This window comes from Danio rerio, chromosome 25, assembly GCF_049306965.1.
Source record: "Danio rerio strain Tuebingen ecotype United States chromosome 25, GRCz12tu, whole genome shotgun sequence".
Classification (NCBI taxonomy): Eukaryota; Metazoa; Chordata; class Actinopteri; order Cypriniformes; family Danionidae; genus Danio; species Danio rerio.
In genome coordinates this window covers 6,287,501-6,307,500 of record NC_133200.1, presented here as the reverse complement: position 1 = coordinate 6,307,500, position 20,000 = coordinate 6,287,501, and the positions used below count along the sequence as shown (strand labels likewise).

The window sequence follows — 20,000 nt, the reverse complement described above, 5'->3', positions numbered from 1 at the left end:
CACCCTAAGACTCAGTGAACTCATTTGGAGAAAGCAGCCTTTACAAATATGAGCTGTAATTGAAATCGACAGACACGAATGGGTAAAGTGCGACAAAAGAAACACTTCAAAGTGTTGTTTTAATATTTCTTTACATTAGATTTAAAAACACACACAATGAAAAGCCCAGAATCTCCAGACTGACAGATGCTTGTTTTAGCCTGCAGTCAGAGTATGTGTTGTGTTTTTTCCCCATGATGTACTCACACTCGGCAGGGCACGTCTCCCACCAGGATGAGCAGGTCTTCTTTTGAAGCCGTGTTCAGGTCTTGTCCAGTAATAGTGAGGACGGTTCCTCCAGCTTTAGGACCTCGATTAGGAAACACACTGAGAGGAACAGGATCCTGCAGACGCAAACATCACACACATCATCAACAATCAACGATGACAACTCCTGCTCTTCATTCCTTTTTCTTTTGGTTTTGTCTCTATTTCAGAGGTCGCCACAGCGGGATGAACCGCCAACTATTCAGGCATATGTTTTATGCAGCGGATGCCCTTCCAGCTGAAACCCACAACTGGTGAAAGTGAAAGCATGCTGAAATATTAACGAGAGCTGTTCATCCTTTAGGAACTTTGACTGAACTGCAGTCTAGCCAAGGGCTACGCATGAGAGAGTCTTACCTCTGATTTATATCTGCTGACGATGTCTGTGGGCGTCATCATTCAAAATTAAAGCGCAGCTTTCCGCTTATAATGTCTTATTGCCCATTGCCATGAATTAAAATAAGGATGCAGGACAGCAAAATAAACCATTAAACTCTGACCAATGTAAGGAGAGGTAACTCACACATGACTTGTTTTAGCTATTTTGGTCCATTTAGAAACTTTACCATGTGAAAGCGAACCGCACCAAGAACAAAGAGCAACACTGTAACAAATTTAATTCTTGATTCCGAACAAATGAATCGATTCACAGGTGTGAAAGCACCCTAAATATGAAAAATATTCCTTCTATCGCGTCGTTGCTTTTATTTAAAACATGACTTAAATCACGCAGCAGGTAGTGCTGTCGCCTCACAGCAAGAAGGTCGCTGGTTCGAGCCTCGGCTCAGTTGGCGTTTCTGTGTGGAGTTTGCATGTTCTCCCTGCAATCACGTGGGTTTCCTCTGGGAGCTCCGGTTTCCCCCACAGTCAAAGACAGGCAGTACAGGTCAATTGTCTAAATTGTGCATAGTGTGTGAATGTGTGTGTGGATGTTTCCCAGGGATGGGTTGCAATTACAACTGGGTTGGATAAGTCCGCTGTTGCGACTCCGGATTGATAAAGGGAGTAAGCCGACAAGAAAATGAATGAATGAATGAATGAATGAATGAATGACTTCAATCAGCCTTTAGGCTTGACAGTCAGGCACACTCCTGTTGGTGTCGTCAATCTGGCAACCTGCGCTTGAAAGTGTTTTGAACCAGCTGTGCAATACCTAGTTCAACCACTGGATATCAAACTTAGATACTGCACCTTTAAAAATATTTTTTACCGAGCATTTTTTTGGTGTATTTGCATTTCTTTTTTTTCCTTAACCATTTAAATAAATAAATGAAAAATAAATAAATAATAAATAAGTAAATTCATTAATTAATTTTTATTATCATATGAATTAATTACGCTATATTACATATTATAATATAATACAATTTACATAGTATTAAACAATATATAATGCACACATTATATGTCATTATTATTCATTTAAAATCAATTAATTTAATAATTTAAAATAAATGATTTTACATAAATAAAACACACATACATAGACTAAACTACACACCGTACAATAGAAATAAATGTAGATCAATATTTTAATTATTTTTAATACATGTTATTAATTGTAATGTTTTAGTAAAGATGTGGAACAGAGCTGGAAATAGCCAGCGAAGACAGGCAAGACCTCTGTATTACCATCTTATTGTAATGATTACATAATATGATGAAATATGTGTGTGTGTGTGTGTGTGTGTGTGGTCAGCAGTGATTCTCCATCGGGGTTTATTGCATCAGTCGCTCCTGCAGGCATACCCTGACGGCTTGTCCACACACACACATGCACACTATCACACACACAAACACACTCAGGTGGGTTTTTGGGATTTATGAGGACTTTCCATAGGCACACATATTTTATACTGTAAAAACTTCTTATTATATGGCCTGACACACATTATATGACCAGGCACACACACACTCATTTACACTGAGTTAGTATGTGTGTGCAGTGCATGCTGGGTAATGAGGGACTCACCCTGTATGTGAACTGGACCGTTTTTGAGGACACGCCTTTCCTTCCTCTGCCCACCTCGATCTCCACCACTCCACTTTTACGCAAGCTCGCCGGCCCGATTTCACAAATCACACTGAAACACACAACACACACAAGTTATAATAAATATATGGTAATAACATTACCATGGCAAATAACACACAGATTAATATAAGCAGTCTTTCTTTCTTTCTTTCTTTCTTTCTTTCTTTCTTTCTTTGAGGGCAAATATAATATATATTTATATTATTACAATAAATACAAGCAAGTTTATAATAATATATATACAATGTATATAATATATAATAATAATACATATGGCTAAATGAAAATGTTAATTATAAAAATTATATATATATATATATATATATATCTCAGAGACAGATTACAATTGTCAAATTATATAGCATGTTTACATATATATATATATATATATATATATATATATATATATATATATATATATATATATATATATATATATATATATTCGAAATAAAAGTGTTTAATTAATTATTGAAAAAACTGATTTGAAAATAAAGAATTTGGTAACTAAAATATGATGTCATTTGCATATATATTAATAATAAATACAAGCTGATCTTAGAATTTATAATACATACACAATGGTTTAATGATAATGCTAATTATAAAAATAAAAGTAAAATTAGAAAGATAAATATCTTCAAAGATTTATTCATCTAAATAATCAAAATAAAATACAATTATTAAATTATATAACATGACCACATACATATTATAAACAAAAATGTTTAACTATTGAAAAAACCCATTTGAAAAAAATGTATTTGGTAACTAAAATATGACGTAATTTGCATATATACTGTTGAAGTCAGAATTATTAGTCCCTCTTTTAATTTTTTTTCTCTTTTTTAAATATTTCCCAAAAGATGTTTAACAGAGCAAGGAATTTTTTTACAGTATGTCTGATAATATATTTTCCTCTGGAGAAAGTCTTATTTGTTTTAATTCAGCTAGAATAAAATCAGTTTTAAATAAATAAATACATAAATAAACATATATATATATATATATATATATATATATATATATATATATATATATATATATATATATATATATATATATATATATATATATATATATATATATATATATATATATATATATTCTTTTTTTTAAGGTCAATATTATTAGCCCCTTTTTAAGCTATATTTTTTTCAATAGTCTACAGAACAAACCATTGTTATACAATAACTTGCCTAATTACCCTAACCTGTCTAGTTAACCTAATTAACCTAGTTAAGCCTTTAAATGTCACTTTAAGCTGTCTAGAAGTGTCTTGGAAAATATTTAGTCAAATATTATTTACTGTCATAATGGCAAATATAAAATAAATCAGTTATTAGAAATGAGTTATTACAACTATTATGTTTAGAAATGTGTTGAAAAAACATCTTCTCTCCGTTAAACAAAAATTGGGGAAAAAAAATAAACAGTGGGGCGAATAATTTTGACTTCAACTGTATTTATTATTAATAAATACAAGCAGAGTTTATAATTAGCAATACATACGAAATGGTTAAATGATCATCTGAATCATGAAAATAAAAGTAAATTAAGTGAGATGTATATCTAAAAAGATTTTTAATTTATGAATGAATACTTTACAACTCTGATTATACATCTTCATAAAGTCATCCTATTGAATGAATTGAATGTTCAGATCTCTCTGCTACCCAATGGCCTGATTTTCCAGAGATCGTCCCGTTTTAAGAAATCTGGTTCATTCGAGGCTTGATTAAAAAATAATTAGTCGGAATTCGAACGTGTAAAAAAAATGCCCCCAAGAATGATCCAAATAATGTCTTCAGATGTTGCGCCGGAGGCTCAGTAATGCGCGTTAAATATTAAAGCGCATTCCAGTCGGCCTGTGCTTTCTGGCTCTTGTAGAACAAGGCTAGATTTGTACGCCGGCGTGTGTTTTTTTCTTCGCAGGCCGGGGTGTCAGGCTTGGCTGCGTCAGTGATTCTCCATCAGCCGTTATCTGCGTTCAGCTTCAGCGAGTGTTTGTCTGCCTGCTAACAGCTTTGGAAAGCGTCTTTTGAGCTCGGAGATCGTTTGCAGAATGGTAAAGCAGCTCCGAGGAGGCTGATGCGCAGATTATGAGGACAGAAGATCGGTTTTATTGGACACGAGTGTAATGAATGAGGGTTTAGGGTTTGTTAAAGAAACGGTTTAGTCTGAAATGAAAATCTGCTGTTCGTTTACTTGTATTTTTACTTCACTACTGTATTTAAAGGGCACCTATTGTGCAAAAATCACTTTTACAAGGGTAGTGGTGAACCATTGGTGATAATTGATTTTAATGAGTTAAAGTAGCATAAAAGATTTAGTTGTCATTACTTTTTGTCTTTTTTTAGTGTTAACAAGTAAAAGTGATAAAAACTACATAGACGTGTTTTAAAAGAAAAACTAAAATCAATTTTCTAATTCAATTAATTAATTTGTTTCCACTAAAATGGATTCACTAAAATGCGCAAATCCAATTAGTTTTCGCTAAAATGCACAAATCCAATTTTCTTTTGCTAATATGTGCAAATCCAATTTGTTTTCGCTAAATTGCGCAAATCCAATTAGTTTACGGAAAAATGTGGGAATCCAATTCGTTTTCACTAAAATGCGCAAATTCAATTGGTTTACAGAAAAATGTGGGAATCCAATTCGTTTTCGCTAAAATGCGCAAATCCAATTAGTTTACGGAAAAATGTGGGAATCCAATTCGTTTTCACTAAAATGCGCAAATTCAATTAGTTTACAGAAAAATGTGGGAATCCAATTCGTTTTCGCTAAAATGCGCAAATCCAATAAGTTTACGGAAAAATGTGGGAATCCAATTCGTTTTCACTAAAATGCGCAAATCCAATTATTTTATGGAAAAATGTGGGAATCCAATTAGTTTTCACTAAAATATGCAAATCTAATTAGTTTTTACTAAATGGCGCTAATCCAATTTGTTTTCGCAAATCCAATTAGTTTACGGAAAAATGTGGGAATCCAATTCGTTTTCCCTAAAATGCGCAAATGCAATTATTTTATGGAGAAATGTGGGAATCCATTTAGTTTTCACTAAAATACGTAAATCCAATTTGTTTTCGCTAAATTGCGCTAATCCAATTTGTTTTCGCAAATCCAATTATTTTACGGAAAAATGTGGGAATCCAATTCGTTTCGCTAAAATGCACGAATCCAATTCGTTTTCACTAAAATGCGCAATGTCTTTTGAGCTCGGAGATCATTTATAGAATGGTAAAGCAGCTCTGAGGAGGCTGATGCGCAGACTATAAGGACAGAAGATCAGTTTTATTGGACACGAGTGTAATGAATGAGGGTTTGGGGTTCGTTAAAGAGATGGTTCAGTCTGAAATGAAAATCTGCTGTTCGTTTACCTCACAAGGGGACCTATTATGCAAAAATCCCTTTTAATAGGGGTTTAAACAGTTGTGTGGTGAAAGTGTGTGAATATAACCAGCTGCTAATGGTCAAAATTGATCAATTTGATTTGTTGTAATCACACTTGATAAAAACAGGCTGCAGAAACACTTTAATTGACATTCTCCCTTTGTACGTGTCATCAGAGGGGGAAAGCCCCGCCCACTAGTGACCATCTCTCCCTCATTAGCATAGAAAGTTAGCCCTGTTTTTGAATCTGCCACTATGCTGACACACAGGCATTAGTAGCTCCGCCCTCTTTTGAACAATCTTATTTGAATTTAAATCGACAGTCACAGAATTGCCACAATTAAAATTAAAGGATGCTCTCAGTCAATTGGATTACCTGGTTGAGACGGAATATCGCTCCCGCAGATGTCTGCAGTTGACTCCGGCCACTGTGATGTTTTTAATGTCGTCTTTCTGAATGCCCAAATTTGAGCCTTTAATAGTGACGGCGATTCCCCCCTTCAGGGGCCCGAATCTCGGTGTGATCTGAAACACATTCCAGCAAGCATACAGCATACAGAAATATGATATATGGCGATGTATGCAAATTACATAAATGACATACAAGTTCAGACTTGGATTTCACATATATAGAAAAATATCATCAAAATGTTGTTTACTGTTTGTTCAACTACTTACATAAAATAAGCTGACACAATACTTGAGTTTTTTGGGGAGGACAACTTTCCTGTTTTTATGTTCAATCCACTTATTAAGGTGTCCACATATCAATTGTGTGGAACCCAGCATTTTTGTACAGTGTATGCAACTTGAATCTCTTTGAATTCATCTTCAATGCATCCTCCTATATCTTACCCCCCAACATGCTCAATTATGTTCATGTCTGTTCAACTGGGCTGGCCAATCCTGAAGCACCCTGAAGTAATGGGCAGCACAAATGTCTTGATACCTCAGGCTGTTGATGTTGATCATCCGCTCTGCAGATCTCTCACACGCCCCCATACTGAATGTAACCCCAATCCATGATTTTACATTCACCAAACTTATTTCTGTGTGAATCTTTGGTGCATACGGGTTCCAGTAGGTCTTCTGCAGTATTTGTGGTGGTTGGGATGTTCAACAGATGATTCATCCGAAAAATCGACCTTCTGCCACTTTTCCAAATGATCAACTAGAAGTCAAGTTATTATGAGTTGCTCTTACAACTGGGATTGACGACAAACTTTTTGTCAGGTGGTGTATATTTCAAAATATTGCAAACTAGTCATTTACATATACAATTTTTTCCCATTCAATTGGAATTACAAACATTTACATATATTAGGTATAATTTTATATACGTCTTCATATATACGGCCATACATGAATTTATGTGGACATGCATATTTGATTATGGGCGACACGGTGGCTCAGTGTTTAGCACTGTCACTTCACAGCAAGAAGGCTGACGATTCGAGTCCCGGTTGTGTCAGTTGGCATTTCTGTGTAGAGTTTGCATGTTCTCCCAGTGTTGGCGTGGGTTCCCTCCGGGTGCTCCGGTTTCCACCACAAGTCCAAAGACAAGCGCTGTAGGTGAATTGAGTAAGCTAAATAGTCTGTAGAGTATGTGTGTGAATGAGAGTGTATGGGTGTTTTCAAGTGATGGGTTGCAGCTGGAAGGGCATTCGCTGTGTAAAACATATGTTAAAATAGTTGGTGGTTCATTCCGCTGTGGCGACCCCAGATTAATAAAAGGACTAAGCCGAACTGAAAATCTATGAATGAAATTGTCCGTAGTGTATGCGTGTGAATGAAAGTGTATGGGTGTTTCCCAGTGATAAGTTGCAGCTGGAAGGGCATCTGCTGCATAAAACAGATGCTAGATAAGTTGGCGGTTCATTCCGCTGTGGTGACCCACTGGTTAATAATGTGACTAAACCGAAAAGAAAATAAGTGAAAGAAATTGGCCGTAGTGTATGTGTGTGAATAAGTGTGTATGGGTGTTTCCCTGTACTGGGTTGCAGCTGGAAAGGGCATTCGCTGTGTAAAACATATGCTAGAATAGTTGGCGGTTCATTCTCCTGTGGCAATCCCTGATGAATAAAGGGACTAAGCCGAAGGAAAACAAATTAATGAATATACATATTTGTGATTTCAATGGTTATAAACTGCAATTTTTGAAATATTTTGCATATTTTAATATTTTTCATATGTGAAATCCAAACATGAACTTCTATGCTATTTATGTAACTTGCATATATTTCCATGTCTCAGATTTATATATGGGAAACAACATTCATTCATTTTTTCTTCGGCTCAATCCCTTATTTATCTGTGGTCATCACAGCGGAATGAACCGTCAACTATTACAGCATATGTTTTACACAGCGGATGCCTTTCCAGCCGCAACCCAGTACTGGGAAACAGCAAATTAAATAAATGTTTTCCGTACTCCTGTCAGTCACCTGAACAGATCGGATCTTTCTATTGACTTGTACTCTCGTGTGTTCAGTAAAAATGTGAAAGGTCTCGGTCTGACGTTTGTGAGGTGTGTTTTGAGCGTTGGTGTATTGAGAGACTCACGTCTGTGATCTGCGGGTCGGGACACTCGACGGACTCTCTGGAGGCACAGAGCTGCTCGTACACACACGCGCTGGTCTGACGGCACCACACACACTGGTATTTGGGGTCTGCGTTTTTACACAAGCTGCAGTCTTCACGACCCAGAGAACAGTTGTAGAGAGTCACTGAAACACAGCAGAGAGACAACAAACACTGTCAAAACCAGACCGAGGAATGTTTTTGCTACTTGATATGCGTCATATATACAGTTGAAGTCAAAATTATTCACCCTCCTATGAATTTTTGTTCATTTTTCAAATATTTCCTAAATTATGTTGAACAGAGCAAGAAATTTTTCACAGTATTTCCTATAACAGTTTTTCTTCTGGAGAAAATCTTATTTGTTTTTATTTTAGCTAGAAGAAAAGCAGTTTTTAAGTTTTTAAACCATATTAAGGTCAATATTATTAGCCTCTTTAAGAAATATTTATTTTTGATTGTCACTTTAAGCTGAATACTTGTATCCTGAATAATATCTAGTCAAATATTATTTACTATCATCATGACCAAGATAAAATAAATCAGTTATTAGAGATGAGTTATTAAAACTATTATAATTAGAAATGTGTTGAAAATCTTCTCCCCGATAAACAGAAATTGGGAAAAAAATATACAGGTGTGTATAGTACGGGTGTAATAATTCAGGGAGGCTAATAATTCTGACTTCAACTGTATGTAAAATATATGTAAATAAAAAACAAAAAAAACTAGCTACCACTATTTAGTTTAACTTAGTAAACTGCACTGCAAAACAAATATTGACAACTTTTCTAGTCATCCCAACTTATATCATCCAAAATATTAAGTTAACCTTTGTATGAAAACAAAATGAAGTGGCTGAAGCCTGATCAGCTGATTTAAAAGAGTTAAAGTAACAAAATATTTAGTTGTCGTTACTTTTTGTAGTGTAAATAAGTGAAAGTAAAACTGAAATAACTGATCAAAACTAAACAGACATGTTTTAAAAGGAAAGCTAACTATGACAAAAACTAAACTGTGTTATTAAGATAAAACTTTAATATTTGGGAATATTTGTAATTACCTGATTTAGGGCTATGCTTATTAATCAAAATTTAATTACGGTTTTGATTTTGGCCTCCAATGATTATGAAAAAAAAAAACTAATCGAGATAAAACGTTGAAACCGTAATTAAATTTTGATAAACTGCACAGACCAAAATCAAGTAATTACAAATATTCAGAAAAAAAATCATGATTAATCCATCCAAAACAATCCAAAACAAAGGTTTGTTTTGACAAAATATATGTGTATACTGTGTATATTTATTATGTACAGTTGAAGTCAGAATTATTAGCCCCGCTTAGATTTTTTTTCTTTTTTAAATATTTCCCAAATGATGTTTAACAGAGCAAGGAAATTTTCACAGTATGTCTGATAATATTTTTTCTTCTGGAGAAAGTCTGATTTGATTTATTTCAGCAAGAATAAAAACAGTTTAGAATTTTTTTGTCTACCATTTTAAGGTCAAAATTATTAGCCCCATTAAGCTATATTTTTTTCGATAGTCTACAGAACAAACCATCGTTATAGACTTGCCTAATTACCCTTACCTGGCTAGTTAACCTAATTACCCTAGTTAAGCCTTTAAATGTCACTTTAAGCTGTATAGAAGTGTCTTGAAAAATATCAAGTAAAATATTATTTACTGTCATTATGACAAAGATAAAATAAATCAGTTATTAGAGATGAGTTATTAAAACTATTATGTTTAGAAATGTGTTGACAAATTCTTCTCTTCATTAAACAGAAATTGGGGAAAAAAAATAAACAGTGGCAAATAATTCTTAAAACACACACACACACACACGCACGCATGCACGCACGCACACACGCACGCATGCATATAGTTTAGAAAATGTTTATTTATATTTAGATATGACATAAATTATATATAAATTTAAAGATCTATGTAACAAAATTGTTTTGTATTGAATTGTATCTATGTATGTCTGTGTATCCCATATACTGTACATAAATATAAACACATATAAATATATAAAAATATAAATATACCTAATACACATAAATACATAATGTCAAAACAAACTTTTCTTTTGAATGCATTTAATCAAGAATAATCTTTTATCCCCAGTTGTGTTGCATTTTACAACAGATTACATTATAGAAAATAATGATGGCACCTATGGTATTTTTTTTAAATAACTTAAATGTGTGTTTTTTTCCCCTACTACACAAAAAGGCATTATTTGCATTATATTAAAGTCCGCATGAACTGGAAGCTGCTACCGTTTACTTATTTTGTTTCGTATTGAGACGCAGTTCTGAGAGAAACGGAATATAAAATAAGAAAACAGCAGGCCTGGCTTGCTTTTTTACTGCGAGCTGATTGGATGTAGTAAAGAAGGCATTTTATTCAGAAATAAGAAAAAGGTTATTACAACCCAAGAGACTGCTTTTTATCATTTCTGTCTGTTGTCAAAACTGACAGTTGAAGGGGTGTGGTTTAAGTATGTTAGCCACACCCAATACCTTACATTTACATTTTGTCATTTTCGGTTTCCTGCAGATTTTAGCTCCAACCCTAATCAAAAACACCTGAACAAGCTAATCAAGGTCATACTAGGTATACTTGAAACATCCAGGCAGGTGTGTAAAAGCAAGTTGGAGCTAAATCCTGCAGGGACACTGGCCCTCCAGGACCGAGATTGGTGACCCCTGCCTTAGACAGACCTAATCTGAGAATTGAACTGAAAACAAAGAGGAAGGGCATTTTCAGATTTCAATTAAAGATTACAAGTGCAGACACATTGTTTTTTTTTTTCTCTTGATGACATGTGCAGATGACTTGTTCACCACAAAACTAGCAATGTAAGCTAACAAAATCAATATGCTTAGTTTTGATTGCATGTGGACTTTACAGCATACAAGTCTTTCAGTGAACTGTCCCTTTAAGGCGAGTGACTGTTTACCATTAAGGCTGCTGTCGATCTTCTTGCCCGTGTGTTTGTCCCGTACGTGGAACAGAACGCTGGTTTCGTGAGCTTTATCGAAGGAGAACTGGAAGAGACGGAGCACAGAGTGAGTCATCTGGACACAAGCATCAACTCAGATACAAATATTCCTCTCTGTGGCCACAGGCAGTCAGAAAAGCAGGCGATTTCTGCTCTGAGCTCAACCACCAACAGGGGGCGCTAGAATCACAAACTCCCAAAAACAGACACTGCAGTTTGGGTCAGAGACCTTTTCTGTTGGTAATTGCTTGGCAGGTGTTTTTATATGAACAGATTTAAAGTACACAAATGGTACAGTCTGAGTTAAAGAACCGGTTCATCAAAAATAATTTACTCAGCTTGCACTTTTAACCCCTTCACTGCCAAAAGTTTACATCCCCTTTTTGGCAATTAAATCCTAATCTAATCATGACAAACTATATATCGTTGGAAAGGTCTAAGAATTTTAAATACATATTTAACCAGTGTTTTTAGTTTTTTTGGTTACGTAGGAGGTGGATTTGATTAAAACTCATTTACTATCCATTTACAACCTGTGGAGTCATTTACGGTTACATTTTTAAAGCAAAATATTTTAGTCTATACCTAAAGGAATCATGACAAACTACATATCACTTAAAAGCTTAACATTTCCAGTATCCATTTCTGGTGAGTAATTTTTGATAGATAATACTGAGCAATGGTTATTTATTCACTTAAAAACAAACATATACTCGCCAGAGTGTTAAAGCATTACTTTGCTACAGCAATCCACATGTAAATTGTTTTTAAGAGGATAAATTCAATCAAAATATCACCAAATATCTCATAATACTTTAGAATTTGACGACTATTTTACAAATACTGTCAAAAGTTTGAACAAAATAAGATTAGTATTCCCTTAAAACATAGGGGGTAAGTACGTTCTTGTATGGTCATCAATGGAAACTGTATGTTTGGTACTGCAGCTAAACTGATTTTACTGAAAGCTCTTTTTCAATTTCAAATATGGAATATAATGTCAAAGCTTTGATTTTCGGTCAATCTTATGCTTAAACAGGTTTTGTAAATATAATATAATCAAATATATATTTGTTTTAATATTTTCATAAAGATAATAGTGCAGTTTTATTTCCCTTTTCGAACTACAATCTGACATCTGTCACCTTTAAAACGACAAAAACCATTGAAGATCATTCAAGTGCAACGTCATTTTTATGTCTATGTTAAAAAAGTAGGGTATAAATGTGCTTGATTTTTTTACCCATTGAACATAAAAGAAGATAATCTGTAGAATGTTGGAAGCCGGTAGCCACTGACTTCTCCATATAAATTTTTTTTTTTTTTTACTATCAATGTCAATGGCTGTTTCTTTCTAACTTTCTTTAAAATATCTTCTTTTGTGTTCAACAGAATAAAGAAGTTATTTAAGGTTTATGTTCATTTTGGGGTGAACTGTCCCTTTAACTGTGTGTGAAACGCACCATGTATCCGCTGAAAGAGTAGAAAGGGCCTGATTCTGTGTTGACGTCTTCCTCACCCCTCATCAACTCGGTCCCGATGGTGAAATCACGACCCTGCAGAAGCACAAAAATGATTCATATCAGAAAAAAATACAACAACAACAACAACAAAACAGGAAAACAGAAAATGATGGAAAGAGTCAAACGCAGATAGAAATTATTAAAGGGAAAATCTGTATTTTTGTATCACATTTATCATACTGAAAACAATAGAAATGTAATGCAAAATATAATTATTCAAGGATATTTCTGAACTATAATCCTGTGACCTTGAGTTACCGCTTATGTAGTTAATTTAACAAGTTAAGCCTAACTTTAATCCACCTGATTATATAAAAGAAGCTTCTTTGTACTAATAAAAGACCTTGAAGAAACTTAATTTGAAAGATCTGTTTGTTAATTTTATTAATTATTTATCAATAATTTAATAATATATTTATTTATTCTCAGTTTTTTTTTGGTAAAATCATAAATATTTAATGTTTAATTAATAATTATATATTATTTAAAATTATACAATATATAGTAAAAGTGAAAAGATTACCTAGTTAAATTTAAATGTTATTATATATTATTTTATATTATTTAACTATTATTGTTACAATTAAATGTTAAACATTAATAATTGAATATATTGATTTATTTTTGAAAAATCATAAATAGTTAATGGAATGAATAATTATAAATTATTTGTAATTATACGGTATATAGTTAAAAGTAAAGAAATTACCTAGTTAAATTGAACTATTATTATAAAATATTATATTATTATATATTTAAATATTATTAAAATAAAATGTTAAATCTTAATAATATAATATATTGATTTATTCTGTACATTTTAAAAAAAATCTAAAATATTTAATAGAATTAATAAATATATATTATTTGTATTTATACAGTATATAGTTAAAAGTAAAGAGATTACTTATTTTTATTTAAATTAAAATAACATTTTAATTGTAATAATTTAATAGTATATTTATTTATTCTGACCAGTTTTTGTAAAATCATTAATATTAATTGCAATTAATAATTATATACTATGTAATTTTTAAATTTATAGTTAAAAGTGGAAAAATTACCTATTTCAATTTAAATAGAAAAAAATATTTTAATAATATATTTATTTATTTTGTGCATTTTTATAAAATCAAAATAATAATAATTTAATATTTGTAATTATATATTAAGAACAGAGATTACTTATTTAAATACAAAACAATATACATCGTGTGATTTTGCTACATAAATTAAAACAATACTGTTTTGTAGAATAAGTTTGAATTTGTATAATAAAATAAAACTGAACTACTTTAAGTTGTTAACTTTTCTCAGTGGATGTTAATATGCAGATATTATTAAACATGCAACATTACATTTTATTGCTATTCTGTACAATTGTGTTATTTTTAGATTTATTATAATATTTAATAATTTTAAAATATGAATTAATTAATTATATAATATATTGATAATTAAGTTCATATAAATAAGAGCATGATATACCATCAGTCTACAGAGATTTCCCAGGATTTCTCTATTGCAATCAGGAGATTACAATAATTAACCCTGACAAAGCCAAAGCAAAGCAAACACTAGCAGATTATTATGGTATAAATACAGCACTACAACATACAAGAGAGGAAGATCGGCTTAAAATGTCTTAGGATGAATTCAACATATGCTGAGTTTCTCTACCCATAAGGACTTATTATGCAGTCTCTGTCGCCATCTTGTGGCGGAACGTCAACCGTCTTTGCTCTGCTCAATATGACAGGCTGATCGCTGAACGTGCTGAATCTCCGAAATTATGAATATTTATAACAAGCACTATAAATAAATGTATTCTTTAATAGAATTGTACTTATTTTAACATGTTTTCTTTAGATAATTTCATTTCTAAGCTGCATCTCTTGAGTCATTGAATCATAACATTTGCTACAGGACATAAATCTCACCTTATACGGGTCCAAATTAATGCCTTCGAAACTGATCCGTGTTTTATATCCGACCGGGATGAGGACGGGATCGGGATTCTCGAAGCGCGGGCAGCTTTTATTCTGCAGACACAGAGAAGACGGAGAACTCACATTTAATCAACACAATCTGAGTCGTTCTTCATTTACAGCCCATCATTAATCAGTGAACATCCACTGAAACTGAAAAACTCATTAACCGCGATGACGCTCATGTTTATTTACAGCTGAGATCTAATACATCCTCGCTGACACTGGCCACGCTCTCTAATTGCATAATTACCCATAATACATTTCTTTCAATGCGTTTTTCTGTTTGTGCTTGTGCTGATTCTGCATTTAACTTTCTGAGGAAAGACATCGACTTTGTGTCCATTTCATCGCAAAATACACTCAGAGTAAAGACATTTCTGAAACTGCTGGCTCCGGGTATCCATATTCAGCTTTATGCTTTCGGAAATGTTTACTTCATACATGCATGATGGCTTTGTTTTTTTGCTTCTTCCGTCTGTAAGACTTTGCTAAAACATGTACTGTTGAATGTTTTATGTTTTTTACTCTCATTCCTATTAAAAACACTGGACTGTTGGAGGGAAATGGGATCAAATGCATTCATAAATGACATATTTACAGCATTTTATTCTTAGTATTTCATATGTGGAGAAATGGGTGTTGGGTCAGCTATTTTGAAAAAGTCATGATATACTAATTACATCATTAATATTGTATTTAAATGACTTTTCTAATAGCTTTGTCTGAAAAGTAATTTAAATAATGAGTATTTAATTGCCCGAGTACGTGAAATCCATATTAATATCAATGCATAGATACTCCAAAAGTAACACTGAACGTATTTAAATGTGTCTCTAACATCAGCCTTTTAGCTTTATTAAAAATGAATAGCTAAAGAAATTAAAATATATATGAAAAAAATAAATATGAAGTGCTGGGCAAAAAAGTTATCACAACCAAAGTAAAAGTTTGTTTTAATGTAATATATCTGTGAAATAATTAAATATAAATTGATTATATAATTAATTACTTAATGTTTTTATCATGTATAGCTTTGTTAAAAAAAAAAAAAAAGAAAGAAATGTATATATATTAAGTGCTGGGCAAAAAAATGATCAGAACCAAAATAAAAGTTTGTTTTTAATGTAATATATCGGTGAAATAAATAAATAAATAAATAAATCTATATTTTTAAGTAATTCATTAGGAAATGTAATTATTATATGTACAAAAATGAACATTGCTAGGCATATAATCACAACCAAAATAAAAGTTTGTTTTTAATGTAATATATCTGTGAAATATATAAACAAACAAAAAATGTTTTATTCATTTTATTATTATGTATAGCATTTTTAAAATACTTAAAGAAATTTAAATAGTATACGTATAAACATAAATAAATAAATGAACAAATAAATAAATAAATAAATAAATATTAGGTACTGGGCAAAAAAAATTATCACAACCAAAATAAAAGTTTGTTTTAATGTAATATATGTGTGAAATAAATAAATTAATAAATAAATATTTTGTTTAATTATTATTTTTATTATGTATAGCTTTATTAAAAATACACTTAAAGAAATTAAATATTATTTATGTATAAAAAATAAGCAAATATTAAGCACAAAAATAAGCAAATATTAAGCTGGGCTTATTTTATTCATTTTTAAGTTATTTATAGCTTTATTAAAAATACTTAAACAAAATAGAAAATAGAAAATTTTTTCAAATAAATGTTTTTTAATAATGCATAGCTTTTATTAAAATACAAAGTAGAAGTTTGTTTTTAACGTTATAAATGTGTGAAATAAATAAATAAATGCTTTTTTTAAAATTAATTTATTCATTTTTAATTATGTATAGCTTTATTAAAATACTTAAAGAAATTAGGTATTATATGTATAAAAATAAATAAATAAATAAATGAATATTAGGTTCTGGGCAATAATGTATAGCTTTTATTATAATACATAATAAAAGTTTGATTTGAATGTAATATATGTGTGAAATAAATAAAAATAAATAAGTAAACATTTTTTACTTAATTTATTTACTTTTTATGTATACCTTTTTAAAAAAATACTTAAAGAAATTTAAATATTTGTATAAAAATAAATAAATAAACAAACAAACCAATAAATAAATATGAAGGGTAAGAAAAATGATCAGAACTAAAATTTTGTTTTTAATGTGACATATCGGTAAAAAATAAACACATAATTTTTATTTTAATTAATTTATTTTCATTTTGTATATTTAATACACACTTATACATAAAAACAAAACTATATTAAACAAAAATGTTTACTAGATAGTACATTTATATATAATTTTTCAGATATATTTATATACAAACCTATATGCTGGATGCGATTAATGTATATTCATACAATCTAAATGTACAAGGTAATGTAGAATGTACAATTTAAAGGCTAAATTAGGGTAAAACTTCATAAAAATATAGCTTAAGGGGGCTAATAATATTAACCTTAAAATGGTTTTAAAAAAATATTAAACTGATTTTATTTTAGCTGAAATAAAAGAAACAAGACTTTCTCCAGAAGAAAAAATATTATAGGAAATACTGTGAAAAATTCCGTGCTCTGTTAAACATCATTTAGGAAATAACAGCACATACAGTCCAGCATGTCTCCATATGGAAGTGGCATCATTCTGCATCACCTGTCTCTGCTTGATGATATTAGTTCCGGTTTCAGCGTCGCTCAGGTCCGTGCAGGTGTGTGCGGCGACGTTCCACTGACATCCCCAAGAGCTGCTCACACACGAGGTGCATCTGCGCACAGATTTTTTTTTTTATTTTGGATACACTTACATTTTTCATCAGCGTGTAAATGTTTGCAGTAAAAACACACACTCCCAGCGCACTTCAAATAATACTCATTCATCAGCAATGTCCCCGAGCTCTTAAAAAACACAAGGAGAGGGGAAAAAAAAAGAAAAAAAAGATGAGAGATCGACTTTCATGTGTGATGAATGAATGAGAAACGAAAGCAATTTCCTGCTCTTGGAGGGGAAATAAAAAAATAAAAAACCCTGAGCAACGTAAGCAAGTCTCTATAGAAGCAAATTCAATCGCAGTTTGGGTGATGCATTACAATTTCTGAGTAAACCTCATCGTTACAGATGCTCGTATTCATTATACACACAGTGGTGTCAGCATAAAGCGCACACACATACACAGATAATAGCAGACGTACGGTGTGTTTTGTGCTTTCTGGATGGCCGCGGCGCAGTTGTAGAACTTGTATTCGCTGGACGCCACTTTCACGCTAACATTCACATAGATTTGGACCGGAACCGCCACGAAATCTGGAGAAAGAAAAGAGGAGGAGGTTAACCAGTCAGATTAAGGGTCATTTGCATACTGATGCCTTAAAGATACAGCAGCAGAAACTGACTTTTTTTTCAGTCGAATAGCAAGAAAGCATGCAAAATGCACTTTGAGGCGTTTACTTCATCACACTTTATTAATATTTTTCTGTGGATTTCAGTTAAAATAATGTTAGGTACTGTATTTAAAGGCGGATTTCACAAAGAGAGTCATACATCTGTATTTTAGCAGCTCTCACACACACTAAACTTCACAGCTTTGTTTGTATCTGTATCCTGAAAGTTTTTATTATGAACATTTTTTTTTTTTTTTCTGGCTGCTCGCAGTATTTTCTGAATTATGCAGTGATGAAAGAGAGACTTAAAATCGCCTCTTCTGTTTTCATTAACTGCTCCCTTTTTATAATAATAATAATAATAATAATAATAATAATAAAAATAAATTTTATTTAAAGTGCCTTTCAAGAAACTCAGGGTCGCTCTACAACATATATACAATAATGTAAAAGTTAACAAATAGTATAAAATAGAAAACACGTTTTACAATTTTTCTATGATAAAACTAGTGACAACATTAACAACTGAGAAACAAATTAGCTGAAATCGCATTTAGAGCATTTTTTCAACTATAAAAAACTATACCACCACAAAGGAACAACATCGCTGAAATCGCATGTGGAGCATTTTTTCCCCACGATAAAAAACTAACAATGCAAACATAGAGGAACAAAATCGTGAAAATCGTATTTAGAGCTATTTTTAAATCAAAAATGAACATTACAACACAAAGGAACTAAATCGCTGAAACCGCATTTAGAGCTATTTTTCTATGATAAAAACTAACAATACAAACACAAAGGAACTAAATCGCTGAAATTGCATTTAGAGCTATTTTTCTGCAATAAAAACGAACAATAAGAGCACTGAGAAACAAAATCACAGTAATTAGATTTAGATAATTTTTTCAATGATAAAAACAAACAATGCGAGCACAAAGGAACAAAATTTAAGTAATCGACGTAGAGCTATTTTTTTTACAATAAAAAGTAACAATACGAACACAAAGGAACAAAATCACTGGAATCGCGTTTAGAGCTATTTTGCTATGATAAAAACTAATAATGCAAACACAAAGAAACAACATTGCTGAAATCAAATTTGAACAAATTTGAACATTTTTCTATGATAAAAACAAACAATACAAACACAAAGGAACAAAACGGCTGACATCGCATTTAGAGCATTTTTTTTTCGATAAAAACAAACAATACAAGCACAAAGGAACAATATCCCTGAAGATTAAAACTAACGATAACATTAACAACAGTGGAACAAAATAGCTGAATTCTCTTTTACAGCTTTTTTTAATTCTACGATAAAACCTAACAACAACCATAAAAATGTTAGCTTGTGTTAGCTAGTCAGTAATAAACAGAGTACACAGAAATTAAGGTCTTGTCCACATAAACATGAGTATTTTTAAAACCACAGCGGGTGACTGAAACCGAAACTTACAAAAAAGTTCGGCCTGGGGACCAACAGTTTGGTGTGTTTCAGGGGCCAAAAAAGTTTACAAATGACTTTTAGATCGATCTTTTATAGAAACTTTACAGAAGTGTTATTAGAAACTAATAGAAGTTAAATGACACAACCCTGTCAAAAAACAGTAAGTAATTAAGCTAGGGATTTTCACATGAGCTTGAGAGAAAAATAAAACAACAAAGTCACCATCTACACCCCTGATAATGGCTAAAATCCTTTACATCCCCCTGAGAAACAATTACCAACCGAATAGGGCTTAAGAAACATGAACAT

The 20,000-nt window shown here is 31.7% G+C and overlaps 1 protein-coding gene across 2 annotated transcripts in view; it reads right to left on the bottom strand.

The window, feature by feature from the left end:
• The window catches only part of plxnb2b (plexin b2b), a 325,846-nt gene that overhangs the window by 40,378 nt on the left and 265,468 nt on the right, over positions 1 to 20,000 (bottom strand). For both annotated transcript variants that reach the window (NM_001423669.1, NM_001197316.2), the window contains 9 exon segments: positions 247 to 383; positions 2,279 to 2,390; positions 6,117 to 6,265; positions 8,303 to 8,466; positions 11,294 to 11,381; positions 12,799 to 12,891; positions 14,799 to 14,900; positions 17,517 to 17,628; positions 18,053 to 18,164. In NM_001423669.1, the coding sequence (NP_001410598.1) occupies positions 247 to 383; positions 2,279 to 2,390; positions 6,117 to 6,265; positions 8,303 to 8,466; positions 11,294 to 11,381; positions 12,799 to 12,891; positions 14,799 to 14,900; positions 17,517 to 17,628; positions 18,053 to 18,164 (1,069 nt within the window).